The 18,785-nt window shown below is 43.3% G+C and overlaps 1 protein-coding gene, 1 long non-coding RNA gene and 1 pseudogene across 2 annotated transcripts in view; 1 reads left to right on the plus strand and 2 right to left on the minus strand.

The window, feature by feature from the left end:
* LOC130297772 (uncharacterized) overlaps nucleotides 1-7,908 on the plus strand; it is an 82,143-nt gene extending 74,235 nt beyond the window's left edge. The window contains exon 3 of the long non-coding RNA XR_008849681.1: nucleotides 7,644-7,908. This is a non-coding gene — a long non-coding RNA (uncharacterized LOC130297772). The remainder of the gene's footprint in view (nucleotides 1-7,643) is intronic.
* TTYH2 (tweety family member 2) overlaps nucleotides 1-18,785 on the minus strand; it is a gene marked incomplete in the record, with an annotated part of 81,310 nt that overhangs the window by 18,185 nt on the left and 44,340 nt on the right. Inside the window, 4 exon segments of the mRNA XM_056550645.1 lie at nucleotides 1,471-1,543; nucleotides 8,757-8,852; nucleotides 9,023-9,243; nucleotides 15,825-15,936. Coding sequence (XP_056406620.1) covers nucleotides 1,471-1,543; nucleotides 8,757-8,852; nucleotides 9,023-9,243; nucleotides 15,825-15,936 — 502 coding nt within the window.
* Nucleotides 6,745-6,832, minus strand: LOC130297824 (U2 spliceosomal RNA; annotated as a pseudogene).

The raw sequence follows: 18,785 nt of genomic DNA on the forward strand, positions 1-18,785 counted from the left end.
TCCCCCAGTGAATATTGGAGTAATCGGTCTCTTTAATAAAATAAGGACAACGTCATAGCAGTGTCAGTGTAAGAAGCTGGCACGTTGAGACGTCTACACCTGAAGGCGTCATCATTACAATACAATCACTTCTAGCCTTACAAACATTTAAAGGGGTACTCCGCTGGAAAACTTTTTTTTTTCTTTTTAATTTTTTTGTAAATTACTTCTATTTAAAAATCTTAATCCTTCCAGTACTTATCAGCTGCTGTATGCTGCACAGGAAGTTCTTTTCTTTTTGAATTTCCTTTCTGACCGACCACAGTACACTCTGCTGACACCTCTGCCCATTTTAGAAACTGTCCAGAGTAGGAGCAAATTCCCATAGCAAACATCTCCTGCTCTGGACAGTTCCTGACTTAAAGGTGTCAGCAGAGAGCACTACATAACGTCCTGTGGAGCGTACAGCAGCTGATAAGTACTGGAAGGATTAAGATTTTTATATAGAAGTAATTTTACAAATTGGTTTAACTTTCTGGCACCAGTTGAGTTAAGAAAACTAATATTCTGTTTTCCAGTAGAAAATGTTTTCCCCCAAAAAAAACAGGGTAAACATACTTACCTAGCCCTGGTCCCCCGCAGCTCCCTCTCACCTCCATCCGATCCCTATGTCTTCTTCTTGCTTCCGCGCTTGTCGCAGGACCTGTCAACTCAGCAACAGCGTCCTCTCTTGGCCAATCATTAGTGAGCCAGCAGGTCCTTCAATTAATATGGACGCAGAAAGAAGACAGGGGGAGCGGAAGCAGGTGAGTGGGAGCTGCGGGGGATCGGGGCTAGGTAAGTATGTTTTTTCTTTTCTATTCCCCTATTGAAACAGTGGATGCCACAAGCTAGAATTTTTGCATCCGATGCCCCATCTGTTGGCCTATAAGCTGAAATGGGGTCCAGCGCTGGACCTATAGACCATATGGCGCCGAATCGAACAATCTAACATCCGGCACCAGCAGGCCGGACAGCAATAATGTTGAATGCCGTATATAAGTGCAATTGGCCTTAGGGTAGGTTCACATGGGCGGATTTCTGGGGGGTTTTCCGCTGCGTATTTGAAAGTGGACAGTCTCTTCTCGGCTGTCCGCAGCAGATTTTCCGCAGCTGAAGTCAGTAGGGACTGCGGCGGATTTTCCGCAGTGTAAATTCCGCTGAGGAAAATCTGCTGCGGACAGCCGAGAAGAGCCCGCCCACTTTCAAATACGCAGCGGAAAACTCGCAAAAAAATCCGCCTGTGTGAACGTACCCTTAGACTAGATTCTTATACTCCATAGTGTTGTGGGGTTCTCAAATGTTTTGACAGAGCAAATTCACAGACATTCAAGATATAGTAAAAACCTAAAAACGGTATAAATTGGCAGTAAGGCAATAGGAAGACCAATAGCAATAAAATTAATAAATTCCACCAACATCACCTCTAATACCTAGAAAGAGTTAACTTACCACCGCAGACGACGTATCCAGAGCTAAGGACGCCCAGCTTACTAGCACAGTTATCAGCCCAAAACTCAACATCCTGGGGGGAAAAAATAAAATGAAAATAAAACACTCTATTACAATACTCTGTATCCTTATGGCAGTGTTTCCCAACCAGGGTGCCTCCAGCTGTTGCAAAACTACAACTCCCAGGATGCCCGGACAGCCTTTGGCTGTCCGGGCATCCTGGGAGTTGTGGTTTTGCAACAGCTGGAGGCACCCTGGTTGGGAAACACTGCATTAGAGGCTCAGGCTGCTGCCATCCCCCATGATTTACACCGCAGATCAACTTTAGATTACGGTAGTTTATCTTCCCTAATAGGGAGGACAATTATGAGAAAAAAAGAATTTGGTGACTACCAAACATGATAATTACCAGATGGGACTTTAGCATATTGTTCCTTGTGTGCTGTAAATAATTGAAATAGATTAGGAAGAAACAGCGCCACTCTTGTCTGTGGCTGGTATTGCACCCCTGCCCCATTTAAAGGGGTACTTTGGTGGAAAAAAACTATCATTTATTTAATTTTTTTTTTATAAATCAACTGGTGCCAGAAAGTTAAACTGATTTGTAAATTACTTCTATAAAAAAAAATCTTAGGATAGGGGGTAAGTTTCAGATCGCAGGGGGTCCGACCGCTGGGGCCCCCCGCGATCTCCCGTACGGGGCCCCGGCTCTCAGGTTAGAGAGGGTGTGTTGACCACCGCACGAAGCAGCGGCCGACACGCCCCCTCCATACACTGCTATGGGAGAGCTGGAAATTGCCCAAGGCAGCGCTTCGGCTCTCCCATAGCAGTAAATGGAGGGCGCGTGTCAGCCGCCGCCTCGTGCGGTGGTCAACACGCCCTCTCTATGCAGAGAGCCGGGGCCCCAGCGGTCGGACTCCCCGCGATCTGAAACTTATCCCGTCCTTAGGATAGGGGATAAAATGTTAAATCCCGTAGTTCTCCTTTAAAGGGGTACTCCACTAAAATACATTTTTATAAATCAACTGGTGCCAAAAAGTTAAACAGATTTGTAAATTACTTCTATAAAAAAATCTTAATCCTTCCAGTACTTATCAGCTGCTGTATGTTCCACAGGCTGTTCTTTTCTTTTTGAATTTTCTGTCTATCTGACCACAGTGCTCTCTGCTGACACCTCTGTACATGTCAGGAACTGTACAAAGTAGGAGCAAATCCCTATAGCAAACCTCTCCTGCTCCAGACAGTTCCTAAAATGGACAGAGGTGTCAGCAGAGAGCACTGTGGTCAGACAGAAAAGAAATGTAAAAAGAAAAGAACTTCCTGTTGAACATACAGCAGCTGATAAGTACTGGAAGGGTTAATATTTTTAAATAGAAGTAATTTACAAATCTGTTTAACTTCCTGGCTCCAGTTGATTTAAAAAAAAAAAAAAAAAATTTTCCAGGGGAGTACCCCTTTAAAGGGAACCTGTTACTTTCATTCTGACCTCATTGGGATGGTTCCCAAGAACCTTGATCAATACATCTGTCCCTGTTGGAAGACCCGTCAATCAAAGCTGGTGGGGCGGGGTGAAGCCACTGGGGACCGCCCCAATGACTATGTAGTTTCGGGCAGAAGGTTCCTTGCTGTGTCCGTTATTGCTCTACTGAATTGAATGGGGTTGAGTTGCAATACCAAATGCATCCTGTGGACTGATGTGGCGCTGTTCTGTACTAGCGATGGGTTACACCACCAACCATGGACAAAAGTGGCGCTGTAGATGTAATACGTTTTTTCTTGTGTATGTTCCAGAATATGAGTTTTACCGAGACCGGGAAATTTTTTCCTGCAACACCCGGGTCAGCACCAGAACATAAAACTCTATGGATCTCCCCCATGATGTCCGAGTCCGTCTGCTGCTCTATTATTCATGTCCGCTGCAGATCGCTGGCTCCTCGGCCATTATTTCCTCTCTCCTGGCTCTCACACACCAGATAAGAATATCTAAAATCGATGGGGGCACAAGAGAGAGCAGCGAGACACAGGAGCTTGTAATGAGAGACTCCCAGGAGAATCCCGGGCAGATGGAAACCATCAAACCCTTTATCTGCAGCTTCTTCCTTCCCATAACACTAAAGGCTTCCAGGACTCCTCTATAACAAGGCAATTACCGTCACATACGCAACCGCCCATGACTTACCCATCGCACATTACGGGGCCGGAGTCCTCCTTTAATTAGCCATCATTTCTATAGTTAGATGTGTTATAAATGTGATTATAGATTCGCGTACAAAGAAAATGGCATAAAGGCCGCTCTACCGGTGGAAAAAGCAGCAGCTACGAATACCTTCTCACGCACGATACAACAACATGGCTGCTTTCTACCAAAAGAAGCACCACCCCGGTCCATGGGTTGTGACTGGTATTGCAGCTCAAATTGTTTAAAGTTAGGTTCTTCTCACACCACATTTGACATGTGCATCAGGAAATCTCCCCATAACCAAAAAATGGCAAAGAAGAAAAACCAAAACGGCAAAGAAGAAAAACCAAAACGGCAAAGAAGAAAAACCAAAACGGCAAAGAAGAAGAAACAAAACGGCAAAGAAGAAGAAACAAAACGGCAAAGAAGAAGAAACAAAACGGCAAAGAAGAAGAAACAAAACGGCAAAGAAGAAGAAGAAACAAAACGGCAAAGAAGAAGAAGAAGAAACAAAACGGCAAAGAAGAAGAAACAAAACGGCAAAGAAGAAGAAGAAACAAAACGGCAAAGAAGAAGAAGAAACAAAACGGCAAAGAAGAAGAAGAAACAAAACGGCAAAAGAAGAAGAAATAAAACGGCAAAGAAGAAGAAGAAATAAAACGGCAAAGAAGAAGAAGAAATAAAACGGCAAAGAAGAAGAAGAAATAAAACGGCAAAGAAGAAGAAGAAATAAAACGGCAAACAAGAAGAAGAAATAAAACGGCAAAGAAGAAGAAGAAATAAAACGGCAAAGAAGAAGAAGAAACAAAACGGCAAAGAAGAAGAAGAAACAAAACGGCAAAAGAAGAAGAAATAAAACGGCAAAGAAGAAGAAGAAATAAAACGGCAAAGAAGAAGAAGAAATAAAACGGCAAAGAAGAAGAAGAAATAAAACGGCAAACAAGAAGAAGAAATAAAACGGCAAAGAAGAAGAAGAAATAAAACGGCAAAGAAGAAGAAGAAACAAAACGGCAAAGAAGAAGAAGAAACAAAACGGCAAAAGAAGAAGAAATAAAACGGCAAAGAAGAAGAAGAAATAAAACGGCAAAGAAGAAGAAGAAATAAAACGGCAAAGAAGAAGAAGAAATAAAACGGCAAAGAAGAAGAAGAAATAAAACGGCAAACAAGAAGAAGAAATAAAACGGCAAAGAAGAAGAAGAAATAAAACGGCAAAGAAGAAGAAGAAATAAAACGGCAAACAAGAAGAAGAAATAAAACGGCAAAGAAGAAGAAGAAATAAAACGGCAAAGAAGAAGAAGAAACAAAACGGCAAAGAAGAAATAAAACGGCAAAGAAGAAAAAACAAAACGGCAAAGAAGAAAAAAACAAAACGGCAAAGAAGAAAAAACAAAATGGCACTTTGCCTTCTGTCAGGGGATGCTGGGAGTGTTTTATTCTTGCAAAGCCACAGGTTGGCAACCACTGCCATACACATCATGGCCACATGCACAAGCCATCAGAGCAGTGTTTCCCAACCAGGGTGCCTCCAGCTGTTGCAAAACTACAACCCCCAGCATGCCCGGACAGCCTTTGGCTGTCCGAGCATGCTAGGAGTTGTAGTTTTCAACAGCTGGAGACATCCTGGTTGGGAAACACTGCCTCAGAGCCAAGAGAGTTGCTCAAATTCAACATGGTACGTCACAGATGCCCATTTGTTTGGAGTGATAATGACATATGGGGCCATTAGTAATTCTTCAAATTCCAGAAGTAACCAGAAAAACAATAGAGACCTGCCCATTGGTTGTGCCCATCCTCCTCCCATGAGATCTGTGCAGACCAGGCGAGCTCTCTGCTGCTATTACTGCTGGTTTTCCACCTATTAGAAAACCATGACGTCTGTAGTCTGTTACCGACATCATCCCTCAATACTACCAACTACAAGGACTGTTTAGGATTAGAAAACAGTGCCACACCTCTTAGAAGGTTGTGTGTGTTATTGCAGCTCAGTCCCTTTTACTTCACTGAGCTTAGCTACAATATCAGACCTGATCTGCCCACATAATGGCATCTCATATAGTTATGTGACTGGGAATAAAATGATCTAAAATCACCTGTTGTAATGGACTCCATTTTTAGAAAGAAGTTAGGACAGGACATCAAAGCCTGATCAATGGAGACCTCCGGCACGGCGCCTCAGAGAAGCTCCGGCACGGCGCCTCAGAGAAGCTCCGGCACGGCGCCTCAGAGAAGCTCCGGCACGGCGCCTCAGAGAAGCTCCGGCACGGCGCCTCAGAGAAGCTCCGGCACGGCGCCTCAGAGAAGCTTTTTTTTTTTTTTTTTTTTTTTTTTTAGAGCCGAGGAACGTGCTCTCGAATCACCCAAAGTGCAAGAAAAAGTGCTAACGTGTTACAGAGGGCAAGCCCTTCTCCGATAGGAGAGAGGCCCCCAACAAACCTTACCCTTCGCCTCCGGACCAAAAAGGTACCTGCGAGGTTTCAGGTTCGATGTCCCTTTTCGCCGAAACTACTAGGGGACCACAAATGCTCCCGGCATCCCCCTTGGTGTTAGCCAAGGTATCTGCCCGCAGAGCCGATAACGGTAGGTACCCTGCCAAAGCAGGAGTACCCGGGGTGTTTGCAGGGAGGTGCGGAACCTAATGGCCACACACACCTCCCCTAGACCGCCAGGAGGGACACCCAGAAGGGCTACCGCATCCTGACAAATCCTGTGGACACACAACGCGCAAAAAGTGACACAGTGACAAAAATAAATAAGTAAGTGAATGTGTGCAGATATACTGGCCAGACATCCGGACAAATATATAAAAATTTCTCTGATCCTAGAGCCAGAAGGCCGGGAATCAAGAGGTGAGTGCCAAAGGTGAAGAGATCATGGTGCCCGTGCTTCGACTCAGTGAGCCTATCCTCCCAGTGAGTTTCGGCACCTCGGATTCACCACTCCCCGAGGCACTTAAGTACCTCGGCTCTAGACCCTCTCGGCCTCATGGTGAGAACCGGAGGAAACAGGTCACATAGGGGCAGCCATAGAGCTGATTCCTCAGAACCAGCCCCGGAACGCCCGGTACACCTGCTCCCTACCATGCAGCACCCATCCCCACCAGCTCCACACTGGCATCGCCTGCCACCAGCATGAAACTGATAACAGATACTACACTTGATCTTAGCCAGAAGGCCGAGAAGCCTTTAGAAAGAAGTTAGGACAGGACATAAAAGCCTGATCGATGGAGACAACCGACACGGCGCCTCAGAGAACCTCCGACACGGTGCCTCCCACTACTATGGACGAGGTGCCTCCCACTAGTGGAGACAAAGTGCGGCCAACTACTACGGACAGGGTCTGCTGACTACTACTACCACTAAGGAAAAAGATGGTAATACGCCGCTGTCAGATACTGACAAAACATAGGTCATGGTCCTCGGTTCCAGCAAAAGGTGGGGCATCAAAAGATTCATTGTGCATTATAAATTCATGATACCTTGTACTCCAGAGCTGCATTCATATACCTGCTGGCTGCCAAAACAGGGCAACCTAAGGCTTGGTACAATACAGGTCTCCCCTAGATAAAGCAACCCTGGCACTTTAGCTATTCTTCCTCTATCTAAGGGGTGGAGGACCTGAACATCAATATATACGTATACTACTTACTATAGGACTACATAATGCCAACCCTCTATGATATGCTGCCCGAACACCACTGGGTCATATGACGTAATGAATTCCTATTGACTAGGAAAGTCAGGTGAAACATGTTGACGGACAGTCCTACAGTGCATTGTGGGGCATTACTTTACTTTGACCATAATCAGCACCACTGCATGGTCTGTATAGGCACAGAGCCAGCAGGGGGCAGTAGTGACATGTGGGCATCTGCAATCTGAAGGAGTTGCAGGCAGCTCTGGCTGTGACTGGAGGATAAAGCAAAGTATTAGTATAATTAACCAATTCTGTACATAGAGATAAAAGCTTTGGTGATTCTATCTCTTTGCTATTACAGGCGCAGCAAGTTCTTTGATAAGTGATTCCCTTTATCTAAGGATTTCCTGAGATCAGACAGATAGCGGACATCCTATTACCTACAATTGCTGAGCTGACACATATACCGAAGGAAACGCGTTAGTGGGAATCAATGGCTGGATCCAGATGCTGATTATATAGGGAGAGCATCCATCCCACCCATACGTTCAGATACTGTGACCGCACAATCCACCTATGACCTTGTTGGGGCGACAACATTGCAGAACTAAATGTGTTGTCCAGGATTAAGAAATAAAGGCTAATTTTATTTCCAGCAACAGCGCCACATCTGTGCATAGGCTCTCTCTGGTATTGCAGTTCATCTTCAATCACTTAAATAGGGATGAACTGCAATACCAGAGACACTGTTAGGGTGCTAAAACTTTTTTTTATAATGCTTTAAAGGCGTACTGCGGTGGGAAAACACATTTTTCAAATCAACTGATCCCAGGAAGTTAAACAGATTTGTAAATTACTTCTATATAAAAAAAAACCTTAAGCCTTCCAGTAGTTATCAGCTGCTGTATGCTGCACAGGAAGTTGTGTAGTTCTTTCTACACTCTTTGCTTACACCTCTGTCCTTGTCAGGAACTGTCTAAATCAGAAGCAAATCCCCATAGAAAACCTCTCCTGCTCTGGACAGTTCCTGACACGAACAGAGGTGGCAGCAGAGAGCACTGTGGTCAGACAGAAAGGAAATTCAAAAAGAAAAGAACTTCCTCTGTAGTATAGAGCAGCTAATAAGTACTGGAAGGATTAAGATTTTTTAAATAGAAGTTACAAATCTGTTACAAAACTTTCTTGCACCAGTTGATTTATAATAAAAAAATAATAATAATTTCCACCAAAGTACCCCTTTAGAGAACTACACAACTTCCTGTGGAGCACAGAGCAACCGATAAGTACTGGAAGTTGATTTGAAAAAAAAAGATGTCTCTGATAAATGTATGCAGGGTTATAACAACTATTGTTGTCTTTCTCGTTGTCTCCCAGTGCTCAGTACAGTTTTATCATTTTATTCATGAACCAGGCAGATCAGGATGGACACAGTTTAGGTCCTGTCCAAACAGGAGACATTTTGTTATGTACTTACGTGATAAGGAGACACTTGGAACGCTTGGCCAGTCCCAAACACGTCACAAGACAGATGACCAAGTCGAAGATGAAAACGAATAGGTAAGAAAGCCATCTGAAATAGAAAGAGGAGAGGGCTTGTCTTATGTAACCTCAGAGCAGTGTTTTCCAATCAGGGGGCCTCCAGCTGATGCAAATCTACAACTCCCAGCATGCCCGGACAGTAACCCCCGCCCTAGAGTGGGCTTCAGCCAGGGCTGTACATATGCTGTATACCCCCCTTACCTGTAGTACTCAATGACACTGGCCTTCTGGGCAATCAAAGAAAGTTGTCCGCTGGTCCCCTGCCAGTTCGGTAATGTGGAGAGCTGAGAGACGACGTTATTGGCCATGATCTGCATGAATCGCAGGGTCTGGACATAGTCTCCATGTGCTGCAAATATCTCATTGAGGCGTAACAGGTGCTGATCCAGACTTTCCTTCAGCTTGTGGCTGGTGCCAGACACCTGTCGGAAAGTCAGAAATCCATTAACAAAGGCTCAGTGTGCGGTGAGGTTCAGTTGTTACATCGCGCTGTGCACAAATACACCGTATAGCTTTACCTTTAAATTATCGTTTGTTTCCTATTCCTTGTTTACCCAGGCACAGCGCCATACACATGGTTGTGGCTGCACCTAGTACTGCAATCCCAACCAAGTGAATGCGACAAGGCTGCAGTACTGGACACCGCCTCGCTTAATGGGTTTATCCAGGATTAGAAAAACAGAGTTAAAGGGGTACTCCGGCAAAACACTTTTTATAATATATCTATATCTATCTCTATCCCTATCTATCTATATATTATATATATATATTATATATATATATACACACACACACACACACACGAGTTGAAGAGCAGCACTCCCAAGCCAGCTGTGCGTGGGTGCAGTCAGTCTCTGGGACCCCGGTCCTGGGTCCAAAGGGCAATAGAAACAAAAATGGCGACCGCAGCACTCCAAATAAATGTGAAAAATTTGGAGTGCTGCGGTCGCCATTTTTGTTTCTATATATATATATCTCAACTGGCTCTGGAAAGTTAAACAGATTTGTAAATGACTTCTATTAAAGAATCTTAATCCTTCCAATAATTATCAGCTGCTGAAGTTGAGTTGTTCTTTTCTGCCTGGCAACAGTGCTCTCTGCTGACATCTCTGCTTGTCTCTGGAACTGCACAGAGTAGAAGAGGTTTGCTATGGGGATTTGCTTCTACTCTGGACAGTTCCCAGGACAGGTGTCATCAGAGACCACTTAGACAGAAAAGAACAACTCAACTTCAGCAGCTCATAAATACTGAAAGGATTAAGATTTTTTAATAGAAGTAATTTACAAATCTGTTTAACTTTCTGGAGCCAGTTGATATTTTTATTTTTATATATATATATATATATATGTATATAAATAAAAGTTTTTTCCTGGATAACCCCTTTAAAAGGGGTACTCCGGCAAAAAACATATTTTCCCCTATCCAAAGGATAGGGGATAAGATGTCTGATTGCGGGGGTCCCACCTCTGGAGACCCCCGCGATGTCAGGCGTGGCACCCCGGTCATCCGCGCACGGAGCGAACTCCGCTCCGTGACGGATAACTAGCGACTACAGCCGCCACGCCCCCTCCATTCATGTCTATGGGAGGAGGCGTGACAGCTACGTAGTAGCTGTCACGCCTCCTCCCATAGACATGAATGGTGGAGTGTGGCGTGACGTCACGAACACTAAAGCTCCAAGCTTCTGTGTTCCGGAAGCCGCCACTACCGGCCCAGAGATAGGGTATTTAAAGTAACCCTTTAATTTCTTAAACAACAAAGAAAAGCCCCACACCTGTTTTCAGGTTGTGTTTGGTATTGCAGCTCACAGCCACTGAAGTGAATGAAGTCAAATTGCAATACCACACACAAACAGAGGACAGGTGTGGTGCTGTTTATGTATTCCAGTCGGCTATTACTTTGCAGCTGCATCCCCCTCTTCTCGGTCCTTATTGAGACCCTGCAGGCAAGGAGAAGGTCTTACAGGTGAGAAAGAGATCTCTCTAATAAGATGCATTATAAAGAACACAAAATTTACATATTTTTGATAAAAAAATATTGCAAGGTACGAGTCCGGCACAGAATCTGAGACTAGGCTACAGAGAGGGTATTAGAAGCAAGTAAATGGCATCTGGGTGGAAGGAATGAAATGTGCCACACGTACTCCTGCCAAAGGTTTGGATAGCGCCTCTCTCTGCTCTCGCCAACTCGCAGTGGGTAATTCACAGGCTGCAGCTACGGAAACATCCCCGGGGGTTAAGGATTAAAGTCTGATGGCTAGAAAGCAGTGGGGGAGGGAGGGAGCCAAGATGCCCAGCTGTTGGGTTAAAGCCGCGGCGGGCACGATAGACATAGGGTGGGGGATGTGTCTGGAGAGAGAGGAAACAAGAGGCGAGGGCCGTTCCCCACAGACTAATAGGTTCTGCACTGGATACTGCACTTCACATCCTCAAGCAGGGAATTAAATGGGCTTTTTGGGAGTAGACAGTCCATATAATGAGTCCATCAGAGATATGTGAAGAACAAGCTCTCCGGGAGTCCCCTCTAAAGCTTATAAAGCCGTATCCACGTCTGTGCCGGAGGCTCCATTAGGATCCACTATTGGAGATATTGCAACTTTTGATGACAAAAATTACTGCATATGCAAGTAGTATGGGCACAGAGCAACCAGAAAGACCCTAACTTGAAGTCCGTGGGGTCAATGGGGTCCGTGGGTCACAGCTGTGCGTCGTGCAATAGGCCGGCACTGCATCGTGAGGACTTCATTTTTTATGGAAATCACAAAGCAAATTGTAACCATCCATACATGAACTTCTCATATCTATCACATATCTATCTATCTATCTCATATCTATCTATCTATCTATCTATCTATCTCATATCTATCTATCTATCTATCTATGTCATATCTATCTCATATCTTATCTCTCTATGTCATATCTATCTATCTATCTATGTCATATCTATCTATCTATCTATCTATGTCATATCTATCTATCTCATATCTATCTATCTCATATCTATCTATCTATATCATATCTATCTATCTCATATCTATCTATCTATCTCATATCTATCTATCTATCTATCTCCTATCTATCTATCTCATATCTATCTATCTCTCATATCTATCTATCTATCTATCTCTCATATCTATCTATCTATCTATCTATCTATGTCATATCTATCTCATATCTTATCTCTCTATGTCATATCTATCTATCTATCTATGTCCTATCTATCTATCTATGTCATATATATCTATCATATCTATCTCTCATATCTATCTATCATATCTATCTATCTATCATATCTATCTATCTATCTATCTCATATCTATCTATCTATCTCATATCTATCTATCTATCTCATATCTATCTATCTCATCTCATATCTATCTATCTATCTATCTCTCATATCTATCTATCTCATATCTATCTATCTCTCATATCTATCTATCTCATATCTATGTCATATCTATAATCTCTCTCTCATATCTATCTCTTATATTTACCTACCTCTCTCTGACTAACTCACTCATATCTATCTCATATCTATCTATCTATCTATGTCATATCTATCTCATATCTATCTATCTATCTATCTCATATCTATCTATCTCATATCTATCTACCTATTTCATATCTATGTCATATCTATAATCTCTCTCTCATATCTATCTCTCATATCTATCTATCTATCTATCTCATATCTATCTATCTATCTCTCATATCTATCTATCTCTCATATCTATCTATCTACCTATCTCATATCTATGTCATATCTATAATCTCTCTCTCATATCTATCTCATATCTATCTATCTACCTCTCTCTGACTAACTCACTCATATCTATCTCTCTCTCTAATTGTCCTAGACTACAATGTAGGGTACCAGGCATGTAGGTGGTCACAATCTCCTATAGGTGATAAGGTGGACTTTGGGTTTCAGATCGGGGTCCCACCAAATCTTTTGCCTATGGACCACTGCCAACCATATTTTGAATGTGAAAAGGCTGGAGCCCTGTTCCCCCTATACAACTGCTCCAACAGCGCCCAGTCACATGGTGCAGCACCTCCTGGTCTCAGTCTTGACCATTTAGCCATTCACTGCCTACAATGGTGACTGCCTCCGCCACTGAACCGGCACTTCCTTGTGTCTTGTGTTCAGACTTTGCTTCAGCAATGGGCATCATCAGAGTGGGGGTGCGGAATCAAGGCAGGCGAATAGACTTTTTTTTGCCTCTCTAGCCTGTCTGCATTTAACTCTATAAAAAAAAAAAAAAAAAAAAAAAAAAAAGATTCTCTGGACAATTCCTTTAACTCAGCCCTGGAATCTAGATTAGAACATTTGGTCACGACTATAGTTAAGACCATGGGTGTCAAACATGCGGCCCACAATGAATGTCTTTGCGGCCCGGCATCCCTGCGGCCCGAAAAATCGCTTCAGGACACAAGGATGCCCCGGTTACCTCTCTGCGGCCCTGCGTTAACTTTAAAAATGCAGGGGCTGCCGGGAGGTAGCGCACCCAGGGACGTCACTGACCTCATGACCTCACTGCCACGCCCTCTCGATGCAAGTCTATTGGAGGGGGCGTGACGTCACGAGGGGGCGTGGCCGTGACGCTACGACCCCCTTAGCCTGCACCCAGCGTTCGGAACAAAATGTTCCAGACGCTGTGGCAGTAGAGTACCCCTTTAAGGTGAACATTGCAGCTTTTTTTTTTTTTTATATATATATCTCTTTTAGTAAATACTTCCATTAAAGGGGTATTCCAGGAAAAAACTTTTTTACTATATATCAACTGGCTCCAGAAAGTTAAACAGATTTGTAAATTGATTCTATTAAAAAAATCGTAGCCCCTTAAGGACCAAGGGTTTTTCTGTTTTTTTCCTCATCACCTTTAAAAAATCATAACTTTCAATTTTGCACCTAAAAATCCATAGGATTGCTTATTTTTTGCGCCACCAATTCTACTTTGTAATGAAGTCAGTCATTTTGACCAAAAATCTACGGCGAAACGGAAAAAAAAATCATTGAGAGACAAAATTGAAAAAAAAAAACGCAGTTTTGTAACTTTTGGGGGCTTCCGTTTCTAGTACATTTTTCGGTAAAAATGACACCTTATCTTTATTCTCTAGGTCCATACAATTAAAATGATCCCCTACTTATATCGGTTTGATTTTGTCGGACTTCTGGAAAAAATCATAACTACATGCAGGAAAATTTATACGTTTAAAATTGTCATTTCTGACCCCAATAACTTTTTTATTTTTCCATGTATGGGGCGGTATGAGGACTCATTTTTTGCGCCGTGATCTGAAGTTTTTAGCGGTACCATTTTTGCATTGATAGGACTTATTGATCGCTTTTTATTCATTTATCATGATATAAAAAGTGACCAAAAATGCAATATTTTGGACATTGGAATTTTTTTGCACGTACGGCATTGGCCGTGCGGTTTAATTAACGATATATTTTTAGAATTCGGACATTTACGCATGCAGCGATACCATATATGTTTATTTTTATTTACACAGTTTTTTTTTTTTTTTTTTTAATGGGAAGAGGGGGGTGATTCAAACTTTTAATAGGGGAGGGGTTAAATGATCTTTATTCACTTTTTTTTGCAGTGTTGATCATTGTTATCCCATAGGGACCTATAACACTGCACACACTGATCATTGTTATCCCATAGGGACCTATAACACTGCACACACTGATCATTGTTATCCCATAGGGACCTATAACACTGCACACACTGATATTTTACATTGATCAATGGTTTCTCATAGGAAACCAGTGATCGATGACTCTGCCGCTTGACTGCTCATGCCTGGATCTCAGGCACTGAGCAGTCATTGGGCGATCGGACAGCGAGGTGGTAGCTAGGGACCCTCCTGCTGTCTTGTAAGCTGTTCGGGATGCCATGATTTCCCGTGGCTATCCCGAACAGCCCGACTGAGCTAACCGGCATGGTTTCACTTTCATTTTAGACGTGGCGTTCAACTTTGAATGCCGCGTCTAAAGGGTTAATAGCGTGCGGCACCGCGATCAATGCCGCGCGCTATTAGCCACGGCGTGGCCCCGCGTTATAGATCAGGAGCGGACACATGACGTTCCAGTACATCATGTGTCCTTAAGGAGTTAATCCTTTCAATACTTATGAGCTGCTGAAGTTGAGTTGTTCTTTTCTGTCTAAGTGCTCTCTGATGACACGTGTCTCGGGAACCGCCCAGTTTAGAAGAAAATCCCCATTAGAAACCTCTTCTACTCTGGGCAGTTCCCGAGACAAGCAGAGATGTCAGCAGAGAGAACTGTTGCCAGACAGAAAAGAACAACTCAACTTCAGCAGCTGATAGTTATTGCAAGGATTAAGATTTTTTAATAGAATTAATTTACAAATCTGTTTAACTTTCTGGAGCCAGATATATATATTATATATATATATATATATATATATATATATATATATATATATATATATAAAAAAATAAAAGTTTTTTCCTGGAATACCCCTTTAACTGTGAAGCAAAGGTGCACTTTTTTTAATTGAATTCTATTGTTCCTCTGTTATTCCTCCTGGAAATGTATAGATATAGGCATAGAATAAAATGGCAACTGGGCATAACCATTCCCCTTTTAGCGTGTACGCCCACAGTCTGATATCATAATACAACCCCTGTTAGAATCCATGGCTGCCCCTTCTCTCTTCTTATATTCATTGCCAGTCACTCCTCTTACAGACAGATGGCTCCGCACAGACCACTCGGCGCTTTGCAACACATTTCCTCTCTCCATTAGTCACAGTCCATAGGAATTTCACAGAAGTGGGTTCAGCTATTGTGCTGCTTGGTCTCTGCCGCGTTTCCAGCCACAGCTGCCAGTATCATTAAATTTCCGCCAGGCGCAAAAAATAAATAAAAAATAAAAAAAACTACCCAGCAAACATATGGAGGAATGGCGCACATATGTCTTTGTTCCCAATGCAAGAGAGCCACATATTTATTTTTTGGCACTTACCAGAGTGTCAATGCCTGCTAGGGTATGATTGGCATCATCCAGGGAGTATGTCAACTGGTAGATGCCATCATTGGTCTCGCTGTTGCCATAGAAACCGATGCCAATCGCAGCACTATAAAAGAAAATAAAGCAGTTAGGGGGGGGGGTCAACATTTCTCGCTGTGGTCTACAATGAAACAATCAACACATCAAAAAGAGTAAGAGCGAGTTAACAAAGGTTTAATAGCCTTCAAGAAAGAGAATGGCCGTCACTACGGGCACAGACAAGGAGCTATTTAACAGTAATTGGGCATCACAGCTTGGGCATTAATAGCCTCTAAGTAAAAACTTGTCAATGCTCCCAAAACTTTATGTGCAGTAACTCATTGTGCACCAGACTCTTCTTGCCGCAGGCACCACTTCCTGTCACGAAGGAAACCACTTCCTGTCACGGAGGAAACCACTTCCTGTCACGGAAGAAACCACTTCCTGTCACGGAGGAAACCACTTCCTGTCACGGAGGAAACCACTTCCTGTCACGGAGGAAACCACTTCCTGTCACGGAGGAAACCACTTCCTGCCAGCCATATTGGCTCCTTTGGTTCATAGGCCAATCTTGTATCTTTCCAGTTTTTGCTAAATATATGAATTCTAGTGTTTCTAATCACTGACCGCAAACAGAGATATGGAAAAAAAGAAATAAGGCTGTAAGCAGATAAAATTACACGGTTACAATTTGAGATTATTTTTCACAGAATATGGACCCCTGGTATGCAAATAGGTTGGGGTCCAAGAGGGGGGGGGGGGGCAGCCATCAAACATTTCTTGAATATCCTATATCCTGTGGCTATAACCTATACAGTCATGGCCGTAAATGTTGGCACTAGAGATGAGCGAACTTACAATAAATTCGATTCGTCACGAACTTCTCGGCTCGGCAGTTGATGACTTTTCCTGCATACATTAGTTCAGCTTTCAGGTGCTCCCGTGGGCTGGAAAAGGTGGATACAGTCCCAGGAGACTCTTTCCTATGAATGTATCCACCTTTTCCAGCCCACCGGAGCACCTGAAGGCTGAACTAATTTACGCAGGAAAAGTCATCAACTGCCGAGCCGAGAAGTTTGTGACGAATCGAATTTACTGTACGTTCGCTCATCTCTAGTTGGCACCCATGAAAGTTTTCTAGAAAATAAAGTATTTCTCACAGAAAAGGATTTTAGTAACACGTTTTGCTATAAACGTTTATCCCCTTTGTGTGTATTGGAACTAAACCAAAAAAAGGGAGGAAAAAAAAAGCAAATTGGACATAATGTCACCAAACTCCAAAAATGGCGATTACTATCGTGCTCCCATTGTTTACAATGTAAGCAGCTAAGTGTGAGTGGGACAGCTGTGTGACTGGCCAGTGGAGTACCGCTTAAAACAAAGTTTGCTTGGATCTATAGTACAAGAAAATAAACTTTGTAATATATATCTTATTAGACAAAAATGCTTCTCTCTCTTCTGTTATTAAACTTCTTCCCTCTCCCTTCCTCTCCTGTGAGACTATTTCCACTCCGAAAAACAGCTCAGTTTTGTTCTGTGTCTGCAAGACAAGCCAATACAACTGTGTGAAAGGGGGAGGAGGAAGCTCATCAGCTTCGGGAGAACTAAAAATTTAGAGATGAAACCTGCAGAGCAGAGACCTGCTGAAAAGTACCATATACAGTGGTCCCTCAAGTTACAATATTAATTGGTTCTGGGACGACCATTGTATGTTGAGACCAGAACTCTATGGAAACCTGGTAATTGGTTTTAAAGGCAACAAAAAATATTATCCAAAAATAGGAAAAAGTGAGGATTAAAGAAAAATAAGTAGATAACTAATATAGATAAAGCAAATCCTTACATATAAAAGTAAAAAAGATCTGCTGGGAGCTGTAAATCACTGTCTATGTCAGTGTTTCCGAAGCAGGGAGCCCCCAGCTGTTGCAAAACTACAACTCCCAGCATGCCCGGACAGCCTTTGGCTGTCCGGGCATGCTGGGAGTTGTAGTTTTGCAACAGCTGGGGGCTCCCTGCTTCGGAAACACTGGTCTATGCAGAGGACAGGAGCTTATTCCGGGTCCTGTACAGTACACAGTGTCCTAAAAAAGTAACATGGAGCCGCCCTCACCTGGTGTCCAAAGGAGCAGGTAACCATGGCACAGGTAAAGAGTACAGAACATGTAATACCTCCCTGTACTGTAGGGGGCGCTACCAGACACAGTCAGTGCATACACTTCAGTAATACAGGTAAAGAGTACAGAACATGTAATACCTCCCTGTACTGTAGGGGGCGCTACCAGACACCAGTCAGTGCATACACTTCAGTAATACAGGTAAAGAGTACAGAACATGTAATACCTCCCTGTACTGTAGGGGGCGCTACCAGACACCAGTCAGTGCATACACTTCAGTAATACAGGGGTTTTACCAGTGAATGCCCATTCTGATTGGTCGGTTCTTCAGGCCATTGACACGTTTCACAGATCTGGACTGTCTGTACATTGTATGTTGAGTCTGGTTTCAACTTACAATGGTCCAGAAAAGACCATTGTATGTTGAAACTATTGTATGTTGAGGCCATTGTAAGTTGAGGGATCACTGTACAAGTTATATAATGGCCAGAAATAATGCTGCTCCTTGTGCATGCAGCTTATCCTGATAAGTAACCTGAAATGACACTGCCCCTGAACTAAACTTAAAGGGGTATTCTGGCTTTGTACATCTTATCCCCTAGCCAAAGGATAGGGGATAAGATGTATGATCGCAGGGGTCCCGCCGTTAGGGACCCCTGTGATCTCTGTGCAGCCCCCCAGCATTCTGTGCCAGGCGCTGCCTCCGAGACAGGGACGTGATGTCAGGTCCACGTCCTTAGTGAAGTCACGCCCTGCCCCGCCCCCTCCATTCATGTCTATGGGAGGGGGCGTGACGGCCGTCACGCCCCCTCCCATAGACATG

Source organism: Hyla sarda, chromosome 13, assembly GCF_029499605.1.
Source record: "Hyla sarda isolate aHylSar1 chromosome 13, aHylSar1.hap1, whole genome shotgun sequence".
NCBI classification, from domain to species: Eukaryota; Metazoa; Chordata; class Amphibia; order Anura; family Hylidae; genus Hyla; species Hyla sarda.